The sequence below is a fragment of the Mesoplodon bidens genome, assembly GCF_964165515.1.
Source record: "Mesoplodon bidens genome assembly, chromosome: 20".
Taxonomy (NCBI): domain Eukaryota; kingdom Metazoa; phylum Chordata; class Mammalia; order Artiodactyla; family Ziphiidae; genus Mesoplodon; species Mesoplodon bidens.
In genome coordinates this window covers 19,380,101-19,405,145 of record NC_138181.1, presented here as the reverse complement: position 1 = coordinate 19,405,145, position 25,045 = coordinate 19,380,101, and the positions used below count along the sequence as shown (strand labels likewise).

The 25,045-nt window shown below is 40.1% G+C and overlaps 1 protein-coding gene across 1 annotated transcript in view; it reads left to right on the top strand.

Annotated features, from left to right (window-relative positions):
* The first annotated feature begins 10,748 nt into the window (after nucleotides 1–10,748).
* TNKS (tankyrase) overlaps nucleotides 10,749–25,045 on the top strand; it is a 182,275-nt gene continuing 167,978 nt past the window's right edge. The window contains exon 1 of the mRNA XM_081221230.1: nucleotides 10,749–11,454. Coding sequence (XP_081077356.1) covers nucleotides 10,782–11,454 — 673 coding nt within the window. The 5' untranslated portion in view covers nucleotides 10,749–10,781. The remainder of the gene's footprint in view (nucleotides 11,455–25,045) is intronic.

Genomic DNA, 25,045 nt, shown 5'->3' with positions numbered 1-25,045 from the left:
CCTATATACTAGCTCCATTTGATTACGGAGTGTGCTGTGCCCAACTTTATGGCTCTGTGGGTCAGACAACATTCAGTTCACGATGGGCAGTTCAGGTCACATGGTAAATTGGTGAGCCGTGCATAAGCAGCCAGTCTCTCTAAGACCCAGTAGCAAGTAAGTCTCTCAAAAGGAGAATAATTATCCACAAAGAATGGCAGGACTTTGCTCCAAAATCCTAAGGGTTTGTGCTGGGATTCACATATAGAGGCTGCCAAAGGCTCCAAACCGTGTCCTTATCTGCCACTGCCACTTCAAGCACCATTAGATCTTCTGGCTTGTGTGGCACAGCAGTTTGCACATCATCGTGGACTTGTTGTAGAGCCTCCTCTTGTTCTGGACCCAATTCCAAACCAGCAGCTTTGGGGGTCACTCAGTAAATAGGCTGGAGTCATACGCTCTCAGGAATTTGTCTCCTCCAAAATCCAAAGAGACCCACTGGGAGTCGTGCCTCTCTTCTGATCATAGGAGGGCCAGATGCAACAACTTATCCTTCACCTTAGGAGGGATATCTTGTCATGCCCCTTCAGAGGCAGAGGACCCCTGAATTTCGGATTTATTTCCCATCCTCTGACAGGCAAATGTCTTAATAATAAGCCCACAGTCATTACAAACTCTTGCTCACTAGGTCCAATCAGAATACTATCTTCAATGTGATGGGCCAGTGTGATGTCTCATGGAAAAGAAAGGCAATCTAGATCTCTGTGGACTAAATTATCATAGGAAGCTAGGAAGTTGACATGCCCCTGAGGAAGGACAGTGTTTACCCCATTGCAGTTCTCTGACTGAATATGATGCTTTGTCTTCTCCTGCTTCTTCCATGTGGTAAATTAACCCAAATCTGCCCCTTAGGGCAGCCTCTCTCTCCTCTTCAGATGAGGGGCTCTTTGACATTCTCATTGTAGTAGGCTGAATAATGGCCCCCAGATATTCCCACATCCTAAATCCAGAACCCATGAATGTGACTTTATATGGCAAAAGAGACTTTGTATATATGATTAAATTAGGGATTTTGTGATGGGGAGATTATCCTGGATTATCTGGGTGGGTCTGATGTAATCACAACAGTCCTTCTAAGAGTGAAGCAAGAGGAGTTGTAGCGAGACTGACTTGGGACGCCCTCACCTCCAAAGCACATCACTCCAATTTCTGCTTCCATCTGACAACACCTTCTGTCTCTCAAAGAATATTGGCAGCTACTAGAAGCTGAAAAACTCAAATAAACATTGTGTCCTCAGAGTCCTCAGAAGAAACCAGCACTGTTGACTCCTTGACTTTAGCCCAGTGCCACGGATTGCAAATGTCTCACCCCAGAACCGTAAGAGAATAAATTTGTGTTGTTTTAAGCCACTAAGTTTGTGGAAATTTATAACAGCAGCCGTAGGAAACTAGTACACTCTGCCGAGGACTTTGAGGTCAGCCTGTGCTAGGAATTGTGATTGTGAAAAGTGAGGAGGACATTTTTGTGACTCCACAGTGTCCATTCCACCTTCTCCCATTCAACATGAGCCATGCCATTTGGCGAACTGATCCCCGGAGGGGGTCATGATTAGCTCAAGCCCAACTTCCTTCGAGTTGGTTGGTTCAGGAGCACAAGCCCAAGTCAATCAATGCACGGATTTCTCCTGGCAACAGGGATTAATTTGGAAATGGGCATGGGACCCAACTGGGGCCAGTGAGATGCAAGGAGAAAGAAAGACAGTCTTCCTTCTCTGTTTTCTATTTCACTAAGAAAGAAGAAGCAATCAGGAGTCTTTCTCAATCTCCCACCATGTATAGCCATGTATTGCTTCTGGGCCCATACACTCTGCCTTTTTGTGATACTAAGGATGAACTGTCAGTTATGGTCCTCTAGATTTGATCCCTTTTACGTACTTGAGGACATATTGCCCCAGAAATTCTCCCCTCTATCTACTGCATCATGAATTACCCCCTCTACTAGATTCTTCTTATCAGCAGGAAAATATGCTTTTATTTTTCCCATCTTAAAAGCTTCCCTTTTAAGTGATTGATAATGGGTATGAGGTTTCTTTTTGGGTTGCTGGAAATGTTCTAAAAGGGATTGTGCCAATGGTTACACAACTCTGAATATACTAAAAACCATTGGTATGTACACTTTAAAAAAAATTCCATCAGTATTTTTATTTATTTATTTATTTAATTTATTTTTGGCTGCGCTGGGTCTTCGTTGCTGTGCGTGGGCTTTCTCTAGTTGCAGTGAGCGGGGGCTACTCTTCGTTACGGTGCATGGGCTTCTCATTGCAGTGGCTTCTCTTGTTGTGGAGCACAGGCTCTAGGTGTGCAGGCTTCAGTAGTTGTGGCATGTGGGCTCAGTAGTTGTGGCGCACGGGCTTAGTTGCTCTGCGGCCTGTGAGATCTTCCCGGACCAGGGCTTGAACCCACGTCCCCTGCATTGGCAGGGGGATTCTTAACCACTGTGCCACCAGGGAAGTCCTGCTGTGTACACTTTAAATGGGTGAATCGAATGTATGTAAAGTGCATCTCAATAGAGCTATTATTTAAAAAAGAGGATATTGGCAAATGTGATATTCTAAATGTTTGAAATTGGGTAGAATAAGTCACAATGATATTTTAACTACTTTAAGGGAATATCTGAAAACATTTGCAAACTTATTCTATAAAACGATATAAATAGTATTTATTCATTAATAAAAACATGATAAAATAGAAAACAAATATGAAAATAGAAGTACATCTATAAAAAAAGCTCTTTTTTATTATTAATTTTTTAACTGAAGTATAGTTGATTTACAGTGTTGTGCCAGTCTCTGTGTACAGCAAAGTGACTCAGTTATACACATAGAGACATTCTTTTTTTGTATAAAAAAAAGCCCTCTCTTGACATCACTCCTCCCTCCAGTTGCTACTTTATATCTCTCCTTCCCTTTGCACTAAAGTTCATTTTAAAAATTGCCTTTACTATTTTTCTTCAATCCCTCTTTTCCCACACGCTATTGAACCTACTCCATTCAAGTTATCACCTCAACACTTCAACAAAACAGCTCTTCAGGGTTGCCAGTAACTTCCATGTAGTTAAATCTCATGGTCAGTTCTCAGTCCTGAGTTTACTTGTCCTATCAGTTGTATTTGACAGCTTATGATCTCCTTGTTTTCCTTGTTATCAGTCAACTATTGCTATAAAAGTGCTCTGTAAAAAACCGCCCCGAGGGCTTCCCTGGTGGCGCAGTGGTTGAGAGTCCGCCTGCCAATGCAGGGGACGTGGGTTCGTGCCCCGGTCCAGGAAGATCCCACATGCCACGGAGCGGCTGGGCCCGTGAGCCATGGCCGCTGAGCCTGTGCGTCCAGAGCCTGTGCTCTGCAACAGGAGAGGCCACAACAGTGAGAGGCCCGCGTACCGCAAAAAAAAAAAAAAAAAAAGGAATGGTAGAGAATAATTGCCCTCTGGCAATACCAAGTAGCAGCAACTATGCAACTTCAGCCTATTGTCATGTGGAAAAATAGGCAGGGGGCTTCATACCATCTGATTTTCCAGTGCCCTCTATTTTCTATTGCTGCTGTAACAAATTATTACATATTAGTAGCTTAAAATGACGCCAATTTATTATTTTATAGTTCTGCAGGCCATAAATCTGGCAGGGGTCTCACTGGGCTCAAATCAAGGCGTTGGCAGGACTGCACTTTTTTCTCGAGGCTCTAAGGGAGGATTTGTTTCCTCACCTTCACCTTCTAGTTGCCGCCCACATTCCTTGGCTTGTGGCTCCCTACCTCCCTACCTTCATCTTCAAAGCTAGCAATGGCTGCTTGAGTCCTTCTCACATTGCGTTACTGCAATCTCCTTTTCTGCCACCCTTTTGCACTTTTAGGAACTCCTGTGATAACATTAGGCCATCCACATAATCCAGGAAAATCTCCCTATTTATTTTTTAATTGAAATATAGCTGATTTATAATGTTTCAGGTGTACAGCAAAATGGTTCAGTTATATAATATATATATTTTTTCAGATTATTTTCCATTATAGGTTATTATAAGATATTGAATATAGTTCCCTACGTTATACAGTAAATCCTTATTTATCTATTTTATATATAGCAGTGTGTATCTGTTAATTGCAAACTTCTAATTTTTCCCTCCCCCTTTTCCCCTTTGGTAACCATAAGTTTGTTTTCTATGTCTGTGAGTCTATTTCTATTTTGTAAATAAGTTCATTTGTATCATTTTTTTAGATTCCACATATAAGTGATATCATATGATATTGGTCTTTGTCTGACTTACTTCACTTAGTATGATAATCTCTAGGTCCATCCATGTTGCTGCAAATGGCATTATTTCTTTCTTTTTTATGGCTGAGTAATATTCCATTATATATATGTACCACATCTTCTTTATCCACTCCTCTGTCAATGGACATTTAGGTTGCTTCCATGTCTTTGCTATTGTAAATGGTGCTGCTATGAACATTCGGGTGCATGTATCTTTTTGAATTAGAGTTTTCATCTTTCCTGGATATATGCGCAGGAGTGGGATTGCTGGATCATATGGTAACTCCATTTTTAGTTTTTTAAGGAACCTCCGTACTGTTCTCCATAGTGGCTGCACCAATTTACATTCCCACCAATAATGAAGGAGGGTTCCCTTTTCCCTACACCCTCGCCAGCACTTATTATTTGTAGACTTTTTGATGATAGCCATTCTGAGCAGTATGGGGTGATACCTCATTGTAGTTTTGATTTGCATTTCTCTAATAATTAGCAATGTTGAGCATCTTTCCATGTGCCTGTTGCCCATCTATATGTATTCTTTGGAGAAATGTCTGTTTACATCTTCTGCCCATTTTTTGATTGGGTTGTTTTTTTTTTTTTTTTTTTTTTTCTGTACGCGGGCCTCTCACTGCTGTGGCCTCTCCCGTTGCGGAGCACAGGCTCCGGACACACAGGCTCCGCGGCCATGGCTCGCGGGCCCAGCCGCTCCGCGGCATGTGGGATCTTCCGGGATAGGGGCACGAACCCGTGTCCCCTGCATCGGCAGGCGGACTCTCAACCACTGCGCCACCAGGGAAGCCCTGGGTTGGTTTTTTTTATATTGAGCTTTATAAGCTGTTCGTATATTTTGGAAATTAATCCCTTGTCAGTCGCATCCTCTGCAAATATTTTCTCCCATTCCTTAGATTGTCTTTTCAGAAAATCTCCCTATTTTAAGGTCAGCTGATTAGCAGTCTTAATTCTATCTGCAACCTTGAATCCACTTTGCCATGTAAGGTAACATATTCACAGATCCCAGGGATTAGGGCATGGCTATCTTTGGGGCACTATTATTTGGCCTACCACGAGCCCCAAATATAGATATAAAAATGAATGTTGGATTGTTCTATTATGTTTTCTCTGATACAGGGCCTTTCATTTGTTGGGTTTGCATTTTCTCTCTCATGCTGTAGGCCCCTCTCATGTATTTGGTGACTTATGGTGGTAAGCTCAACTTCTGTGGGAGATTTCTGCAGACATCCATATGTCACTGACCTCAGGAACCATGGCTGTGTTGGTTTCCCTTGAGGGGGCTATGGTGGACTCCCACACTATAGCCACTGTGATTTCTCAGTACTGTGGACAGAATGTTTTGAGGGAGAAATGCACAAAGTTCCAGGCTGAGCATCCCTTCTTTGCAGAGTCTCCACTCCCCACTGCACCCAGCACACACATCATGACTACAGCCAGGAGGGAATAGCTGCCTTTCCCCTTCCGGTTCCCATGATTATTAGACCTTCCTTTAAGACACTGTGAAAAAAGAAGTATGTACGAGAGGCTGCATATCAACATTACTGGGTGAAAAGGAACCTGCTTGTTATTAGGCAAAACCAGTGCTGTCTCCCAGGTAGCCTTTAATGTCCCATACCAGAGGCCTTCTCCGGTTTTTGATAGTAACAGTTGACATTTACATAGCATTTAGCATGTGCCAGAAGCTGTTCTAAGCACGTGGTATATGTTAACTCATTTATTTCTCACAACTCTTTTTTTTTTTTTTTTTTTTTCGGTACGTGGGCCTCTCACTGTTGTGGCCTCTCCCGTGGCGGAGCACAGGCTCCGGACGCGCAGGCTCAGCGGCCATGGCTCACGGGCCCAGCCACTCTGAGGCATGTGGGACCCTCCCGCATCGGGGCACGAACCCATGTCCCCTGCATCGGTAGGCGGACTCCCAACCACTGAGCCACCAGGGAAGCCCGGGAAGCCCTCTCACAACTCTTAATATCCCCACCTTGCAGATGGGTTTACAGAGGTTGAATAACTTCTTCTGGATTATTCAATGTTTTATTTTGAGCAACATCTTCAAAACAAAGACGATATGAAGGAATGCGCAACAAGAGAAACTGCACACACACACACACCGTTTAACTCAAACAGCTTTCACTCATTTATTTCCTTCAACAAGTCAAACAATGCCAGCAGGCAAGAGGAGTCAGCGCCAGGAGAAGCGGGTGGAATCCTGTTCTGGGATGGACTAATGCCTCTCGCTCCCTCGGCTGCCACTTATTCCCAGCCAGTAGGTCTGGTGATCTCTGCTCCCAGAGTTCTTTGCTCCAATCTCCACTGGAGGTAGGAGATGGCTCACCATCACTATGTGGGAGCCTGCAACCCCTGACAGTCGTAGGAATGAACACTCAACAAGGCTTGGCTGGCTGGCCCTGTGTTCTGACTGGGGAGGCTGAGCCCTCCAGGTGTGCCTCACAACCTATTGGTTAGCAGCGGCATCAGCCCTATTCTGATTGGCTACATGCAAAGTTTCGTAAGCCATCATTACATATGCATTATTGGCTAGTTACATCATTCCTCATCAATATATTCCAGAACTTTTGGGAACTTTTCTAAACACGTTTATGAACTTGGGAACTTTTCTAAACTCGTTTATGATGAGGTATTTATCTTTTTTGAGGGAGGAAGCCACATGCTAACCCTTAATGAGGTATATATGTACGATTTTAATTACTTTTGGAAAAAATGTTGACAAGAAATGCTTTGGGTGGGAAAGCTCGTTTACCATTTTTAAAGTACAGCAAGTAGGTTTTTATTTATCCCTGTTAGAACATAGGGTGGGCCATCCTTTAATCACACACAGCTAGCCAGTGACAAAGCTAGGATTCATATCCAAGCAGTCTAAATGCAGAATCCACATTCTTAACCACTGTCTTATATTTATATTGCCTCTCTGCCTGGAACTAACATTCCTGGCTCAACTCAATACTCCTCCTAAGTGTACAGACCATACTCAGAGAAAAGCGAAGTTATCAAAAGGGCAGACTACGGGTGTCTTGTGAGCAACATCCAGAGGACCCTGCTGTGTAAAAGATATAAAGATACTGAAAATTTCCAAGGGGGGGGATGCTAATAAACTAATATATAGGGGATCTTTAAATTACTGTAATTTTCCTGCCTTGTAATAGTTGCTTTGCTTTTTAAATAAAATTTTCTCTGATACAATGTGGTTGGCATGACTGTAGCTGTTGGAATTATTGCCCACCTATAGCTTTACAAAAAAAAGATTCTCCTGGGTTTCTGGATGAAACTTCAGCTAAAAATTCTCTTAGCTTAGTAGTAATATCTTCATAGAGAAATCTGGGCCTTTGGCACCATGGGCATTAAATGACATAAGGATAACATTATCTTTTTCTAAGGCCCAGGTGAGGAAATGGCACTGCCTCAGCCAAACTATAGCTTTAGCTTGGGCTGTGGTTGCAGAAGAGGCGTTGCACAGAGCATCAAACAATAAGTGGACTTAGTAGATTGGAGCCACTACCAGTGAACATGAATGTGGAGCAGATTACTGGGAAGCATATGAATGGAATAAACACACCAAGTCTAATTGAAATATGGAGACTGCACAAGTTCACGATTGTGTAATTTACAAAGTATGTCCTTTGGGGGAAAAACGAACATCACAACATGGTCCAGAAGGTGAGTGACCTTTGAGTTGGTGGCTCTTTCCTTTGTATCAACAACACGGCTTAAGAGAGTGCTATGTGCTCACATTTTCATACCACTTGGACATGATTTTTCTGAAAACCTTTTTGAAAATGGTAAGATGCTACACAAATTTGATCTGAAACAGTCAGGGCCTGTATGAAATCTTGAATTTTCAGATGAAGAAACAATTCAACCTGATTTTTCTTTGCCTAAGATTCCTGTTACATGTAAAAGAGTGGCTATTTATTTCTAGTCATTATCTTTGTCATAAAGGAAGTTGTGAGGAGAGCTACCGATAGTGGCTATTAACACTTTATGTATGACACGTAAGAGCATGAAACTAACAATCAAGGTGTGCTTACAAAACACCCAGGACTTTTAATCCTCATGACAATGCTACAATAAAATCAGAATTTTAGAATGACAGAGCTGAAGCATATCTACCAAGACTAGCCAACTAGTAATCATGAGAGATGTGATTCAATCCCAGGTTTGTTTTACTATAAGCTTTGCTCTTTTCACGAGGGTATAGTGCATCCCTCATGGAATTGTTTAGCTATAAAAGATCAGGTAATGATATCTGCTTTTTCATGTTTAGAGCTCAACATTAGTCCATATAAAACCTAACCTTATAAATACTTAATGTTAAGTACTTTTACTACTTTCCAGTGGAGGGGAAAAAGCAATTTCCAATTGATTGAACGCATTTTCAGATACAGTTTACCAGTAGAATAGTTTCAGGCAATTCAGCCTTTTTTTTTTTTTGTGGTACGCGGGCCTCTCACTGCTGTGGCCTCTCCCGCTGCGGAGCACAGGCTCCGGACACGCAAGCTCAGCGGCCATGGCTCACGGGCCCAGCCACTTCGCGGCATGTGGGATCTTCCCGGACCGGGGCACGAACCCGTGTCCCCTGCATCGGCAGGCGGACTCTCAACCACTGCGCCACCAGGGAAGCCCAATTCAGCCTTTTTATCTCAACCAGCAGAAACTTTAAAATTTATTTTGCACTGATAAACAGACATGCTAGATGCATTTTGAATTCGGGTGAACATTACTACTTCTTGTGATCTATGAGTAACTGGCCATCAGGGTACCAGGTGAGATAATTCCTATGTTTCCCATTCAGGGAGAAGGTCATAGTCAAGGGGGCACAAGGTGAGTTATGGGCATCTAATGCATCATGTTGATTCACCCACACTCCTCAATGCCACCCTCTGTTGTGCATTATGATTCAAAACCAGGATAATGTGTGTTGTGGACAGATTTTAGTTACACCAATGGAGTCTTCCTATCCAGCCACACATTTGTCAATATGTGAACAATAGCACAAGTTTATAAAACACACGGATAATGTTAGAGTTATAATCTGCAGCCCCAGACTAGATGACAATAAATGTCACTCATAATATTATGTTCCTGACCTTGTTGTATTTAGATGGTAGTCCTAAAGAAACTTACCTATTTATGTGGATGGGAATATTAGCATCACACTTATATTTCATAATGAACCTGTGAAAGAACAATTTATCACATAGTTTAGTATTCTGTGAAGCGAAATTTCTACTTGACCCATCTAAATCTTGGGTTTTTCTTAAGACACAGATGCTCCATTTGTGTCCTCTCTCTTGGAATAATGCTGTTTGTCTAAATTTCCAAAATGCCTAGTTTACTATTAAACAGGAGGCAGGAAATGCAGACCTTACTGAGATTATCCCATTCGTTGGTACATTTCTTTTGATGGTAGACAAAAAAAAGTAGGTATAGGCAGAGGAAAAAGAGAAAAAGTAATTGCTGAAGAATGGCTTCTGAAGGTGAGTGATGGATGGAGAGCAGTCAGGTTTTTATCTTAGTTTGGGAGGGGGAGGGAGGAGGGATGAGAGGAACAGACATGAGGTCAGCTAAAAAGAATTCAAAAGAAAGGAACATATTCATAATTATCTGGGTCAAGCTTAAGGTGAGAAATAAAAGTACAGAGATAATAGAATAGAAAAAACCACAATTTTAATAGCTAACATTTATTGAACTATTAATTCCATTTTGCAGAGGGGAAACTGAGACACAGAGGGGTTAAATAGCTTGCCCAAATTTACATAGCTCATTCACGACAGAGCTTGAATTTCAATCCTGGCAATCCGAACCACTATTTTAAAATGGGGTATTAACGAAGTACAATACATAAAGTAAAAACTCTCATAGAGAAGGGATAGACCAAGAGATTAACTGGGGGGGGGGGCGCGGGGAGGGGAAAAAAACTGCATTTCAAAAAAAATTTACCAATGGGCTAATTATAGTTGTGCTTTATTAACGTACGGAGCACTCTGTATATGTTAGCTCATTTAATCCCGCTAACAATTCTGTGAGGTAGATACTAGTCCATTTTTCAGACAAGGGCACTTGATATTTGATAAACGACACACACCTTGCACAGAGTTCCACCTCAATAGCAGGCTCTGGAGCAAGAAAAGGAAGACTGAAGAAGACCTGGCAACTGAACGGAACAGGGCAAGGTAAGCAGGCTGAAAAGTGAGAAAGGCAGGAAAAGCTTCCCATTTAAGCCTAGGCTGGCTCCAGCTTTCAAATCTCCCCGGCCAGCCCGCCAAGGAGTCACAAAGCCCGCCCCTCAGCTACAGGGCCACGCCCCCTTCCGCGGCGGTTCTCGGAGCTCCCAATACTTCCCGCCCACTCTTTGACCCCGCCCACCGCTCCCAGCATCATTTCCTGTGCGCTGGGTGCTAATTGGTCCAGCAGTCGGAAGTGAGGGCGGGCGGTGGGGCCGTTGCCGCAGTGACAGTGCTGGGGGAGTCCGAAGATGGCGGCGTCGCGTCGCTCTCAGCATCATCACCACCATCATCAACAACAGCTCCAGCCCGCCCCAGGGGCTTCGGCGCCGCCGCCGCCACCTCCCCCCCCACTCAGCCCCGGCCTGGCCCCGGGGACCACCCCAGCCTCCCCTACGGTGGGTGGCCTGGCCCCCTTCGCCTCCCCGCGGCACGGCCTAGCGCTGCCGGAGGGGGATGGCAGTCGGGATCCGCCCGACAGGCCCCGATCCCCGGACCCGGTTGACAGTACCAGCTGTTGCAGTACCACGAGCACAATCTGTACCGTCGCCGCCGCTCCCGTGGTCCCGGCTGTTCCTGCCTCATCTGCCGTCGGGGTCGCTCCCAGCCCAGCCGGCGGTGGCAGTAACAATTCACCGTCGTCCTCTTCTTCCCCGACTTCTTCCTCATCTTCCTCTCCATCCTCCCCCGGATCGAGCTTGTCGGAGAGCCCCGAGGCGGCCGGAGTTAGCACCACAGCAACATTGGGACCTGGGGCAGCAGGACCTGGGCCAGGGGTCCCAGCAGTGAGCGGGGCCCTCCGGGAACTGTTGGAGGCCTGTCGCAATGGGGACGTGTCCCGGGTAAAGAGGCTGGTGGACGCGGCAAACGTGAATGCTAAGGACATGGCCGGCCGGAAGTCTTCTCCCCTGCACTTCGCTGCAGGTCAGAGACTTTGAATTGTTTATTAAGGGTTTTGGTGTTGGGGACGGGGGTCCGGGTCGGGAAAGAAAACAAGTTATTTTGATGGAACAATGGGGGCGTGGTTATGGTTCTTCAACACTTCTCGGGAAGACTTGAGGTTCCTTTCTTTAGGTGGTGCCTGGGTGACGGGGGGCGTGGTAGGGGAACGTGTGAATCCATTCTTTTTAGTGTTTGCACAGTGATCCTTGTACTCATCCCCAAACTCCTTTACTGGTACTCAGGATATGGGTATACTTAAACTTTTTCATTTACTAGTGTGCAGGAATAAAGTTAGATCTGAACAGTCTTAGAATAGTTTTGTCGTTTGTTTGCTAGTTTATTTCGTTTTTGCAAGAGTAGGTCCCAGGAGGACAGTATAGACCAAAAGAAGTTTAATGTAGCTCGACAAGTGTAGAATTAGCTATCTTAGTCTTAGTGAGCCAATGAGAGACATAAATGAAGTTAGTGAAACTTTCCCCCCTTTTTCAAGGAGTTTACAGTCCAGTTGGGTAGATCGAAAGGTGCCTGTGTGAAACAACTGGAGAAGACTATTTGGATGCATTATGTGATGGCGGAAGAAATATAGGCCTTGAAGTTATGGACACTGCTGTTTGTTAGTTGTGTAACAGACAATTTACCTTATCTCAATTGCCTCCATTTTCTGTTGGGCAAAAGTGATATACTGAGGTTGTGTGAGGATTTCGTGAGAAGCATCTGGCGCGTAAGTTCTCCCCCCAAAATGCTAATTCCTAAACACTGGACCACTACACACTTTTGTCTTTTTTTTTTTTGAGCAAGTAGTTGACTATTTTCTTTTAAAAACACATAACATATTTTTATAAAATACAGAGAAATATAAAACAAAAAGGACCATAATCTCACTGCCTAGATACCTACTATTGATATTAAAAAAAATAAAGGTAGGGCTTCCCTGGTGGCGCAGTGGTTAAGAATCTGCCTGCCAATGCAGGGGACACGGGTTTGAGCCCTGGTCTGGGAAGATTCCACATGCTGCGGAGCAACTAAGCCCATGCGACTGCCCTCTAGAGCCTGCGGGCCACAACTACTGAGCCCGCACGCCTAGAGCCCGTGCTCCTCAACAAGAGAAGGCACCGCACTGAGAAGCCCGCGCACCGCAACAAAGAGTAGCGCCCTCTCTCTGCAAGTAGAGAAAGCCCGCGCACAGCAACAAAGACCCAACTCAGCCAATCAATAAATCAATAAATTTATAAATTAATAAATTAAAAAATAAAGGTAATGTTATATACATTAGAAACGTTGCATTAAAAATGTATGTGTTGTATGTACATTGTAAAATTAATGTAGTCTAGAAATATATACAATGAAAAAGCAACACACACACACACACACACACACACAGAGGTAATACCCTGAAGATAACTTCTGCTAAGTTTCTTGCTGTGTTTCTAATGTATCACTCCTTCAGTTTTTTCTGTTAATGGTAAAGCATATGTTAAGAACTTACTAAATACATTATTTTTACCACAACTTGGAAAATATTTTTATCTTCATTTTATAGATGACACAAGTGGAGCACATACTGCTTAAATAAGCCCAAGTTCACTGGAAGTAGTGGAACCTGGATTAAAACTTTGATTTTAGAGTTTGTGAAATCAAGTTTAAATAATTATAACTTATACCAGGTTTAAGGTCACTTTTCTTTTTTGTGAGTAATTTTGATGGAGTTTCTACTTTGGCAGTGTTTGGGGGGAAGAAGTAATTGGGGGCATATACTCCAGGAATAGTGTTCACACATTTTTTTTTTTTTTTTTGCAGCCCATACTTAGCAGTATATTGTCACCCACACACAAACTGAATCAAAATTTCAGGAAACAATTCTATCCGTTGCTACATGTGTTGCACTCTGATATTTTATATCCTATTCCATTTCCTTTCTTACGAATGCTGTTTGTGATCCCATTAATGAGTCATGATCAACAATATGAGAAACACTTACAGGAAATCATTATTAGATAGCTGAATCCTTGAAATGTAGCCACTACTGTTAGGAATGTAGTGAATTGAGTCATAAACAGGCTTCCATTTAAGTAGATGCATGCTCACGGTGTTGCTTATTTTAGATGAAAAATCATTTCTTTTTCTTTAAGCCAAATGATAGATCTATAATGAATGAAATGAGACCTTTTGCATTTGCAGACTTTATTCCATATTTGACTATTTTAACACATTGTTTCACAGATCTTGTCATTTCTCACAATATTGCATTACAAGTAATCACTAACAGGTGATAGATAGTTATATTAATTTGGGTAATAATGTACTTATTTAGGATTAGTCACACATAAAATAGTGCTTATCTCCCAAATCACATCTTCTGTTTGCCACAATAGTTACTTTATATTCTGTTTTAGTTTTATGTGTACCCAGATAAGCTAGAAGACAAACAGTAAAACAGTCCTGTAATTATGTTGTAGTTATGAGAACCTAATCTTGAACTGGCTTTTTTAGAGAAAAAAATAAGTTTTTGAGTTCAGTGTAGAAAACAGAACAAAAACAGTCAAACTCTCCATGGTCTAAAAGCACAACACCCATGCGTTTATGTTTGTGTTCCTAGCAGTAAAGCATTAAAACTTTGTTAAATCTAGTCTTCTCCATCATGTGTAGCCTGGATGGAGAAGTAATTCTCAGTTGACTATAAAAGTAATTCTCAGTTGACTATTAGTTGGTTAGAATGCTAGTCACTGAATGTCATGGAAGAGCTGTTTTAAAGATAGGAAATTGGTACAATCCCTTGGATGGAAAGGTTTAAAATTTGTAGTTCTTTTGTTGCACGAATCTTTTATTACTTATCATAGGTTGGTGTTAAATACTGACACAATTTTCAAGTGGCAGGTAGTCCTTACCCTTATGGAGCTTCAGTCTAGGTGGGAAAATTAAATAACAACAACAACAAAACCCCACAAAGTGTATAACCTAGAGTGACAGGAAAAGTACACTATACTCTCTTTTGGAGCAGGCAGTAAGGACTCTTGTCTTGATTTTAGATCATTTAAAGAAGAAGTCTTTCTAAAGAGATTGTTTAAAACAGGCATTTAAAGGATGAGTCCAAGCTAGCCAAGCAAAGACGGGAAGGAAGAATGTTAATTAATGCCTTTATTTCCATTAAATATAAGTATAGTTCTATAGAATGAAATGAAACCATTTTTAAGACTCTCTGAAGTGGTATGAACTCATACTCATATTTAAATCCTTATGCTTTTTTTTAAAACCATAATTCTTTCCAGCAGCAGAATTAAGAATCCTTTCTATCCCACTGTGGATTGTGATAATTATTAGTTTAAAATGTGGCTTAGAGACAGTATTAGTAATGGAATCACCCTATCCACAACTAGAAACATAGTCTTCAGTTTCCACTGTTGATACAGGTTCTTAAAGTACTATTTCTAATACCTTCTTAAGATAGCCATATCAAAATGATCCAGTCTTTTATTGTTGACTAGAGTTTATATAAGACTTTTTCTTCTACAAGTAAGATCCTTGACCCTGGTTTTCTATTGTTCAAAGGATAGTAGTCAAAACTTTAGAAATAGCATTAATTTAGAATGATATATTTCCTGAGTTCAGTTCCTAGTAGTGACATTTGTTAAGGGACCAGTGTATTCTGAGGACGTCTCTCTTTTTTTTTTTTGGCGGTACGCAGGCCTCTCGCTGTTGTGGCCTCTCCCGTTGCGGAGCACAGGCTCCAGACGCGCAGGCTCAGCGGCCATGGCTCACGGGCCCAGCCGCTCCGCGGAATGTGGGATCTTCTCAGACCGGGGCACAAACCCGTATCCCCTGCATCGTCAGGTGGACTCTCAACCACTGTGCCACCAGGGAAGCCCAACCTGTAGGTTTTTTGATGATACCGATTCTAACCGGTGTGAGGTGATACCTCATTGTAGTTTTTTTTTTTTTTTTTTGCCGTACGCGGGCCTCTCACTGTTGTGGCGTCTCCCGTTGCGGAGCACAGGCTCCGGACGCGCAGGCTCAGCGGCCATGGCTCACGGGCCCAGCCGCTGTGCGGCATGTGGGATCTTCCCGGACCGGGGCATGAACCCGTGTCCCCTAGCGTCGGCAGGCGGATTCTCAACCACTGCGCCACCAGGGAAGCCCTCATTGTAGTTTTGATTTGCATTTCTCTAATGATTAGTGATGTTGAGCATCCTTTCATGTGTTTGTTGGCAATCTGTATATCTTCTTTGGAGAAAAGTCTATTTAGGTCTTACCCTTTTACCTTTCATTTCTCATAAGGCAGGAGTTAGGAAAGGTTTTCTATATATGGCCAGACAGTAAATATTTTAGGCTTCGTGCCCTCTGTGGTCTCTCTTTAAACTGTGTCAACTGGTCAGCTCTGCTTTTGTGCTATGAAAGTATCCATAGACAATACATAAATGAATGGGTGTTGTTATATTCCAATAAAACTTTATTTATAAAAATAGGTAGTGGCCATATTTGGCACAAGTGTTGTAGTTCGCTGATCCCTGTCATAAGACATTGTCTGTGGTATTTTTTATTTTCATTTTTGTTTTCCTTCTTGTTTAGTCTTTACTTCTGAAATAACCTTTTCTTTTATTTTGAATTATTTTCTGAGTTCTGTCATCTTATTTCTAATTCACATATGCTAGTTTTTCATATCTTACATCATTTTCACATTGTCTTTTAGCTAATATTGAAATAGTAGAGCATAATTTTGTCTTTTTTGGGCATTTTCTTCTAGTATATTGTCTATAGGGATGCTATTCTGCTCAAATTCTTCTTATAAGAACTTTACATGGGATTTGACCTCATTTTTTTTCTACCGCTCATTTTTACAGAAATTAATTGCTAAGTAATTTCAAGGATAAAAATAGAGGTCTGAGATGTTGAGGGTAACTCCCCTTGTCCTTCCTCCTCATGTTGGACATGCAGGTCTGACCTAGAATAGATGAAGTCTCACAGGAAGGTCTGCAGGATCATCTCTTACAGTAGTAGCATTTAAATTATGAAACATCATTTTATATCTTAGTTTAGATAGCCTACATGCCACTTTCTAGAGAGCCTTTACCAGAGACATTGTGCTAAGGGCGTTTTATAGATAAGATGTCTTCCTCATAGTCTGTTTACATAGAAGTTTTAATAACAAGAAGTTTAGTCACCTGCCTTTTTTTTCCTCCCCTGGGGCATCCCTTTTGTTCCTAAGGAACTGAATAGGTCGCAGGCTAGGTGTGCCTTCCTTCCAAACCAGGCGTGATTCTTTGGCAGTTAAAAGGCCAGAGAAATATATCTGGAGGATAGAAGACATATCTTTAAGGACCAAGTTGTCAGCGTAACTATGTTTTAAAAAAATGGTATCTTAAGCTTAGAGCCCAGGAGAAGAAAAGTGGTCAAGGAATGTAAATCATGCTAAGAAAATGTATTTTATTTTAGTATTAGGTTTTAGGAAGGAATCAACATCATCATGAGTCTTGCGATGAAATGCAGTTGAAAACACTAGTAGCTTATTCTTAAATGTATTTAATAGCCTGCTTTTGCTTCACGGACAAAAAAATGTTTCTGGTAGTTGGTTGTAAAATATGTGTGAGATACGATTGAAGACACAAGCGCCTCTTAAATTCTTATTTTTCCTGTATGTCAGGGTACTTGAAGTTACTTTGGTCTATGTTTATTCTTCTGACAGGAACACTCAGAAACGTGGGATGTAGCTCTGATCTTGGGGGGCCTAATACCTGTATCATCAATGTGGAGTCATAATAAGAACTGAGTAGTGTGGGTGTTTTGGGGATTTATACTAAAGCCTAGGTGCTCAAGATAACTTTGAGGTTCATTTTCTAATAATCATTTGATTTTGAGTGATTGAGGAAAGTTATGAGTGTTTTGTTTTTGTGTGCCTACTGGGTGTTCCTTTTAAGGCTTCATCAGATACTCAGGATTGCTTTTCCCTGCAGTGAATTGCCGGGTTCTTTGTCAAGTGGAAACTTGTTTTGCCTGTTGGTTCAGGAATCTGTGTATAAAATTAAAATTAAAGTAGTGTGAGCGTAAGCCTTTTTTTTTTTTTTGAGACTTTTTTTGGAATGTATCAGCTCCCTATTCAGTTAAGATTTGTCATTTTTGTTTTAATTGTAGAAAAAGGGGAAATAAAGTGATGTAAATTTTCCTCTCCCTTTTGCCTTTTCAGTTGAACACTAAACTAATCGTTGGTTGCAGATGTTTGTTGGTTTGTTTGTGTGGACTTGCAACTTTTTTCATTGCGGTAGATTAAAAAAAGAAGAAGCAATCTTTATTAACTACAAACTGAAAAAAAATTGTTTTAAATTTACTGATTGACCAGATCTTTGAAGCCAAGGTCCCTGTGTCATCAGGTATGGTTTAAAAATAATCTAAACCTCCTGATGCCCAGCTGTAATGCTTTGGAAAAACTACGATATATGTATGTATATTATGAGCCATAAAGATCAGATGCCTTCATTCTGGTATATCCACCAACCATAGAAACCGTTTTGACGTTCTCATCCATCTTGTTAATAAATAAGATATACAGTTCTCCGTTTCCAAAACTCAGGTTGTTCTCATGTTGACAATGGAAAATGGGTTTTTTAGAAAGAAATGACATGGGATTACAGTTGATAGCTACATTTTAGCTATTTTTTTCTAATATCTTGAGAAGAGATGCCAAGCTATGCTTTTGTCTTTGCAGAAAAATGTTCTCTTTTGGAAAGAAAGAAACAAAAAAACCTTTTGGACAAATTAAAAAACTAGCAAGCTATCAAAAACTTGGTTGCCCTCCCCACCCCCCAAAAAATCCACAAAATTTAACATTAGGAAAGTGTAGCTGTTATCTTGTTGGAATTTTATGAAAGCAGATAAATTTGAGGTAAATAATAGGAGAAGTTCAGTGTTTAGTGAAATGTTCATGGTATGTGCTCTATAAATATTTGAGCAGATGAACGTTGTAAGTTAACACTTCTGATTTCTGATATTCTGTCTTTCTTAAATGTGTAAATGGCGATTCTTATATATTAGTCTAGTTCTTTGTCATCAAAGTGCTTTTACTGCTCTGTTGGCATATAAATGAATAAATTTAGTATTGATATTGTTGCTAAATAATAGTAAAAACTCATAAAAATAACAGAAAAGCTTTCAAGTGAATTTTGCACTTTCCCTGTGTTATTTAATCTTTACAGCAATCACTCGAGATAGGTTTTAACTCTGTTTTACAGATGAAGAAACCGAGACTCAGGGTGTCTTGTCTAAGATCACATAGCTGTTAAGTGATGGAGCCAGATTTAAACCCCTATCTGACTGTCCTAAAATTGTTTGGGTAATGCTACTCAAATAGAAAGTTGGTAGCAGTAAGAAATCAACTCTTTTGAGTCATTTTATTATTTGACAGTTTGTTTTTGCCTTCTCAAATTTGTTTTCTGAAAATCTAAGTAATTGTACACATTTTGGAAAGTTCAGTAGAAAGTAGTTCATCATCTCACTACCCCAATGCAGCTAATAATAGTCATTTTGGCATCTTTTCCCCTAGCTTCTTTCCTAGACATTTAACATAAAGCAAAACTGCATATAGATGCTCTCTTAAAACATGACTAGGATTTGATTGAGACCGTGCTTTTAGTAAGTAAGCTGTTGGAACATTTGTGATTAATAGAATATTGGACTCTGATCTTTCGATCAGTTGCTAATTAAACATAAAAAGTGTGATTGGAAGTAATCTTTGAAGAACCTCATAGTTTAATGGAAGAAGGATATCTTAGCAATTCCTTTCTTTGAAAAACTACTTAAATTTGTTAAAAAAAAATCTCAAAGGTAAGCTGCTGTATGCTTTGATTCATGGAAGCAGTCAAGAAAAAACCCATTTTGAACAGTAAATAAAGCATATGGGAGTTACAACAATTTGAAAGTTTAATGCCCCGGAACTGATAGTTTAAAATGGCTAAAGATGGTAAATTTTATGTTAAAGGTATTTCACCACAATTAAAATTCAAAAAATGGGGATGGATGTCTATCACAGTGTGCATTATGGTCTCTATTGTCCTCAGAGAGAACTCATTTCTTAATATTACCACCATGAAATATGGCAAGTCGCATATTTAGCAGCGCTACGTTGAGGAGGATACCCTTTCATCTCTTTTGTTAATTCACATTTTTTTTTTTTTTTTTTTTTGCGGTACGTGGGCCTCTCACTCTTGTGGCCTCTCCCATTGCGGAGCACAGGCTCTGGATGCGCAGGCTCAGCGGCCATGGCTCACGGGCCCAGCTGCTCCGCGGCATATGGGATCCTCCCGGACCGGGGCACGAACCCGTATCCCCTGCATCGGCAGGCGGACTCTCAACCACTGCGCCACCAGGGAGGCCCTAATTCACATTTTTGAGAGTCACTGTAGTCCTTCTTTGGCAGTATGAAACTAAGTATTCATGAGGTGTTTATGGAAATTCAAAAGAGCTTCATGCAGCTTGTTTAATTAACAGTCACTGAGACAATTTCATAGTGTGTTTCCTCCCTTTGGTCTTTTTTCAGGTATCTGGCATGAATCCTAAGGCTTTATAGTGGTTCAGTGACAACTCAATAAATATAAGTGCTATAAGGAGCAAGATGATGGAATGGCATCAGTTCCTGCCCTTGCAAAAATTTATAATCAAAATGAAGTAGTTCTCAAACTTTAGATCTCAGGACTCTTGTACACTTATAAAAATAATTGAAAGACTTTTTGTTTATATATATTATATCGATGGAGATTTATATTAAGAATTACAACTGAGAAAATAAAAAATTCTCTTCTTTGTTAGAGTAAATCACACTTTCAATGAAAAGTAACTATTTCCTAAAACAAAGGTTAATGAGAAGAGAGGCATTACTTTACGCTTTGCTAGTCACGTTAATGTCTGACTTAATAGAAGACAGGCAAACTCTCATCTGCTTCTGCATGCCATTTGTTGTGCTTTATTATGTAGATTGAAGTATATTTAGAAAATCCTGCTTTAAACAGATATGTAGTTGGAAAGGAAGGAATATTTTAATAGCATTTTCAGATAATCTTAGATTTTTTTGTTTGATACTACACCCAGACTTGACAAGTAGTAGTTTCTTAAAGGTTAGTTGCAGTGTGGAATCTGAAGCCATATCAATAAATTTTTCATACTCTGTTATGTATGAAATGAAATCCATTGGTCTATCTTATATAAATGGATTTGATAGCTATACACATTTAAGTATCGAGAAACCTTTAAGCTCATGGTGGCAGATGCAGGTTTTACAAAATTCTCATTTTTTGCTTGAAAGCTCAAATTTTATCATTGGGAGCAAATACTGTTTGTTGTTTTCCTTGAGGTGACAGGCTCACTTTGTTCATTCTTGAGAAAATGTTTACCAAATACACAGGTCAGACGGAGCTCAAACGGTCTCATAAGTGTTGTTCCTCAAGACAACCATACTTTGGTGTGTAGCAGAAGTGCTTAATGTGTATTTCTTATTTTGCCACAAGAATATTAAAAACGATATATATTCAAGGGTTGGAATTTAATAAAATTAATATTTACATTTTCATGAAGGACATTCTTAAGTGAAACTGGTGGCTTTTTTTTTTTTTTTTAAACTATGAGGGCCTGGTGGTGAAAAATTCAATGACTAATATATGTCCATATATGTCAACTCTACAGAATACAATGACTGTATAGTTTGGTGCCACTGTTTTGGTTCATGCCACGATGCCAGCAGTTTCACCTACCATTGCTTTTGCACTATCATGAGCACCATGAGTACATTTTCCAAATGTCCAACACATGATGTTATAAGATCTTGCACTATAACTGTCTTGACAGTAAGAAAGCTAAAATCATCTTAATATTATTTTGTAAATGGTTTTGACTTCTCAGACCCCCAGAAAGTGTCTCAGGGATCATCAGGGTCCATGGACCACACTTTGAAAACTGCAGAGCAGTTTTAATAGATATTAATTTTGTTAACATTCTTTTGAGAATCTGATAATAGGTATGGACATTTTCCCCAGAAAGATATACTTAAATAGCAAATTTTACATGTAATTTTCAGAGGATTATAAACTTCCAGAAGCACTAGAGCTATGGTTCTCAAACTTTGCATCAGAGTCACCAGGAGGGCTTTGTTAAAACAGGTTGCTAGGCCACACTCCCAAGTTTCTCATTCAGTTGGTCTGGAGTAGTCTAGGAATTTGCATTTTTGTGTTCATTCTCTTTGGTACTTCATGAACCCTTATTAATCTGAAATTTTACATTTTCCTTTAATTATGAGACATCCTGTCATTATTTCTACGTATATCTTTCCTCTCTTCCAATCCTCTGTCTTACCTGTTTCTTCTCATTCTCTGCTTCTGTTTATCCCTTTCAGATATTTTTTGGGGAAGTTCTTCTACCAGTTTTTCCTCAGGAATTTCACCTTTGTTTCTATTATTATTCAGTCAATTTATTGTATTCTTTATTTCTCCTGTTATATTTTTCATGATAATATTTCCAGTTGGTTTTACTTGGTAGATTTTTGTTCTCATGTTTTCAGTATTCTCCAGTTTTTCTCTAGCAACATTTAATATGCCAATTTTAAATGTCTTTTTTTGGTCTGTTAATTCTGCTTTCATTTGCTCTCTCATGGTACTTGCACTCCTCAGACATCTTATTATTTTCTGCCGTGAGCTTATATTCCCTTGGAACTAACAGCTGTTTGGGCCAATATTGCATTTGTTTAGGAGGATGAGTTTTGATGGGGGTCCGGTTTAGGACTGGTGAAAAACCTGTGTTCTAGGTTTTGGTTCTCCACGTGGTCTGAGGCAAATAGGGACATGCCTCAGGGTAGAGAGGCTCTGGATGGTGGTTACATCCTAGTTGTTGAGGATTTCACTGAGCAATTACAAGGTGAGTGCTATCACCGTCATCACCTCGTCATCACCTCGTGTAATTGCCTACTTGGGAGTCCACCTGTACTTTCCTTCCCACCTCAGCCAAGTTCCAGTATTTTACCTTGATGTTACCCCCTCTCTTTTGGCTAGAGGTGTGCTGTAGATACTGCTTTCATATTCCACAGCACAGGGGACAATGTGATAATGTTGAGGAGTGAAAAGGACACAGATCACTTTTCTCTGGCCTGTCTTCTGTCCAGGATAACTGACCTGCTGCAATTAAGCTGATGTTTCTTCCCACAATGGCACCCAACCTTTTTTTTTTTTTTTTTTCTTCCCAAGGAGGAATGATTTCTTACAGTGTATTTTGTTTGTTTTGTTTTTTTAAGCTGGAATCTGGGATTTGTCTTTTACCCTTTTGCTTCTGCTGATTTCCCGATGTTTTTGGAAAAAACACACATTTTTAGCTGTGCTTGCTAATGAAATACTTCTTTTATCTGAGTATAAATGTCTTCCTTTCTAAATCAGGTTCTATAAAATGGAAAAATTAATTGGTCAGAGTCCACCTTTGACAAATGAAAAATATATGCAACTTCATTGCTTTATAGAAGTCATTTTGTAGTTTGTTTTCTAAACTTGTTTTAGAAATAACAGGGAATATACTCTCTTATAAGTCTTAACCATGACTTCTGATCTAATGAAGTGTAAAATAGTTCTTTATTTCAAGGCTAATAGAGTTAGAAGAGGAAGCAATTATGACTAATGTTAAGTAGAAAATGCATGTTTCTTTGTCATAGAACATTTCTTATAAAGTAAGCAGAAATCTATTATTAGGTACCTACAGTTCTGTGTATATAGGACTGCATAAATTTAACCCAGTGTATAGAAAACCTTTGACATTTTAAAGAATATATCACAAGACTTTCAAGACTTTCCCCAACTACCAGCTTAGAGCATAATACTGTGGCATATAATTTCCTTCATAAAAGTAGTAAAACTGAAAACTTTAAAAGACTAGAAGATAGGCCTGTACAAAAAAGTTAATAGAATTACCCATCATGTTGAGAGGGCTCTGCTCTGCTAGGTACTCCTAATTTTGAGGCTGCCTCCTGCACATCAGCCAAGATACAGGTGTGATTCAGATTATTTTTCTTCCAGCTTTATTGAGATATAATTGACATATAGCACTGTATAGTTTCAGATGTACAGCATAATGATTGATTTACGAACATCATGAAATGAGTTACCACAATAAGTTTAGTGAATATCTGTCATCTCATATAGATAAAAAATAAAAGAAAAAGAAACAAATATTTTTTCCTTGGATGAGAATGCTTAGGATTTACTCTCTTCATATATAACATAGAGCAGTGTTAATTCCGTTTGTCCTGTTGTACATTACATCCCTAGTACTTATTTATCTTATAATTAGAACTTGTACCTTTTGACGATTTTCATCCAGCTCCCCCTCCTGCCACCCCCCACCGTCTCTGATAACCACAAATCTGATCTCTTTTACTATGAGTTTGTTTACTTTTTAAAATAGTTATTTATTTAAATGTATTTGTTTTTGGCTGTGTTGGATCTTCGTGCTGCGCACGGGCTTTCTCTAGTTGCCGCAAGAGGGGGCTGCTCTTCATTGCTGTGTGCGGGCTTCTCATTGCTGTGGCTTCTCTTGTTGCGGAGCACTGGCTCTAGGTGCGCGGGCTTCAGTAGTTGTGGAGCACGGGCTTATTAGTTGCTCAGTGGCAATGGGATCTTCCTGGACCAGGGCTCAAACCCGCGTCCCCTGCATTGGCAGGCGGATTCTTAACCACTGTGCCATCAGGGAAGTCCTTGTTTACTTTTTAAATACAATTGACCCATGACATTATATTAGATCCTTGTACACAACATAGTGATTCGATATTTCTATACATTACAAAATAATCAGTTATCATTTGTCACTATACAAAGATATTACATTGTTATTGACTGTATTCCCTATGCTGTACATTTCATCCCTATGATTCATTTATTTTGTACCTGGAAATTTGTATCTCTTAATTTCCCTCATCCCCCAACTCCCTTCTCCTCTGGCAACCACCTGTTTGTTCTCTGTATCTGTGACTCTGTTTCTGTTTTGTTATATTTGTTCATTTGTTTTGTTTTTTACATTACATGTAAGTGAAATCATAACGATATTTGTCTTTCTCTGTCTGACTTATTTCACTTAGCATAATACTTTCTACATCCATCCATGTCACAAATGGCAAGATTTTCTTCTTTTCTTATGGCACAGTAATATTCCTCTCTGTGTGTGTGTGTGTGTGTGTGTGTGTGTGTAATACCTTCTTTATCCATTCATCTGTTGATGGACACTTAGGTTGCTTCCATGTCTTGGCTATTGTGAATATGCTGCAATGAACATAGTGGTGCATATATCTTTTTGATTTAGTGTTTTTGTTTTCTTCAGAAAAATACCCAGAAGTGGAATTGCTGGATCATATGGCAGTATTTTTGAGGAACCTCCATACTGTTTTCCATATTGGCTACACCAGTTTACATTCCTACCAACACTACACAACAGTTCCTTTTTCTCCACATCCTCACTAACACTTGTTATTTGTTGTCTTTTTGATAATAGCCATTCCAACAGGTGTGAGGTAATAGCTCATAGTGGTTTTGTGCATTTTCCTGATGAATAGGGATGTTGAACAACTTTT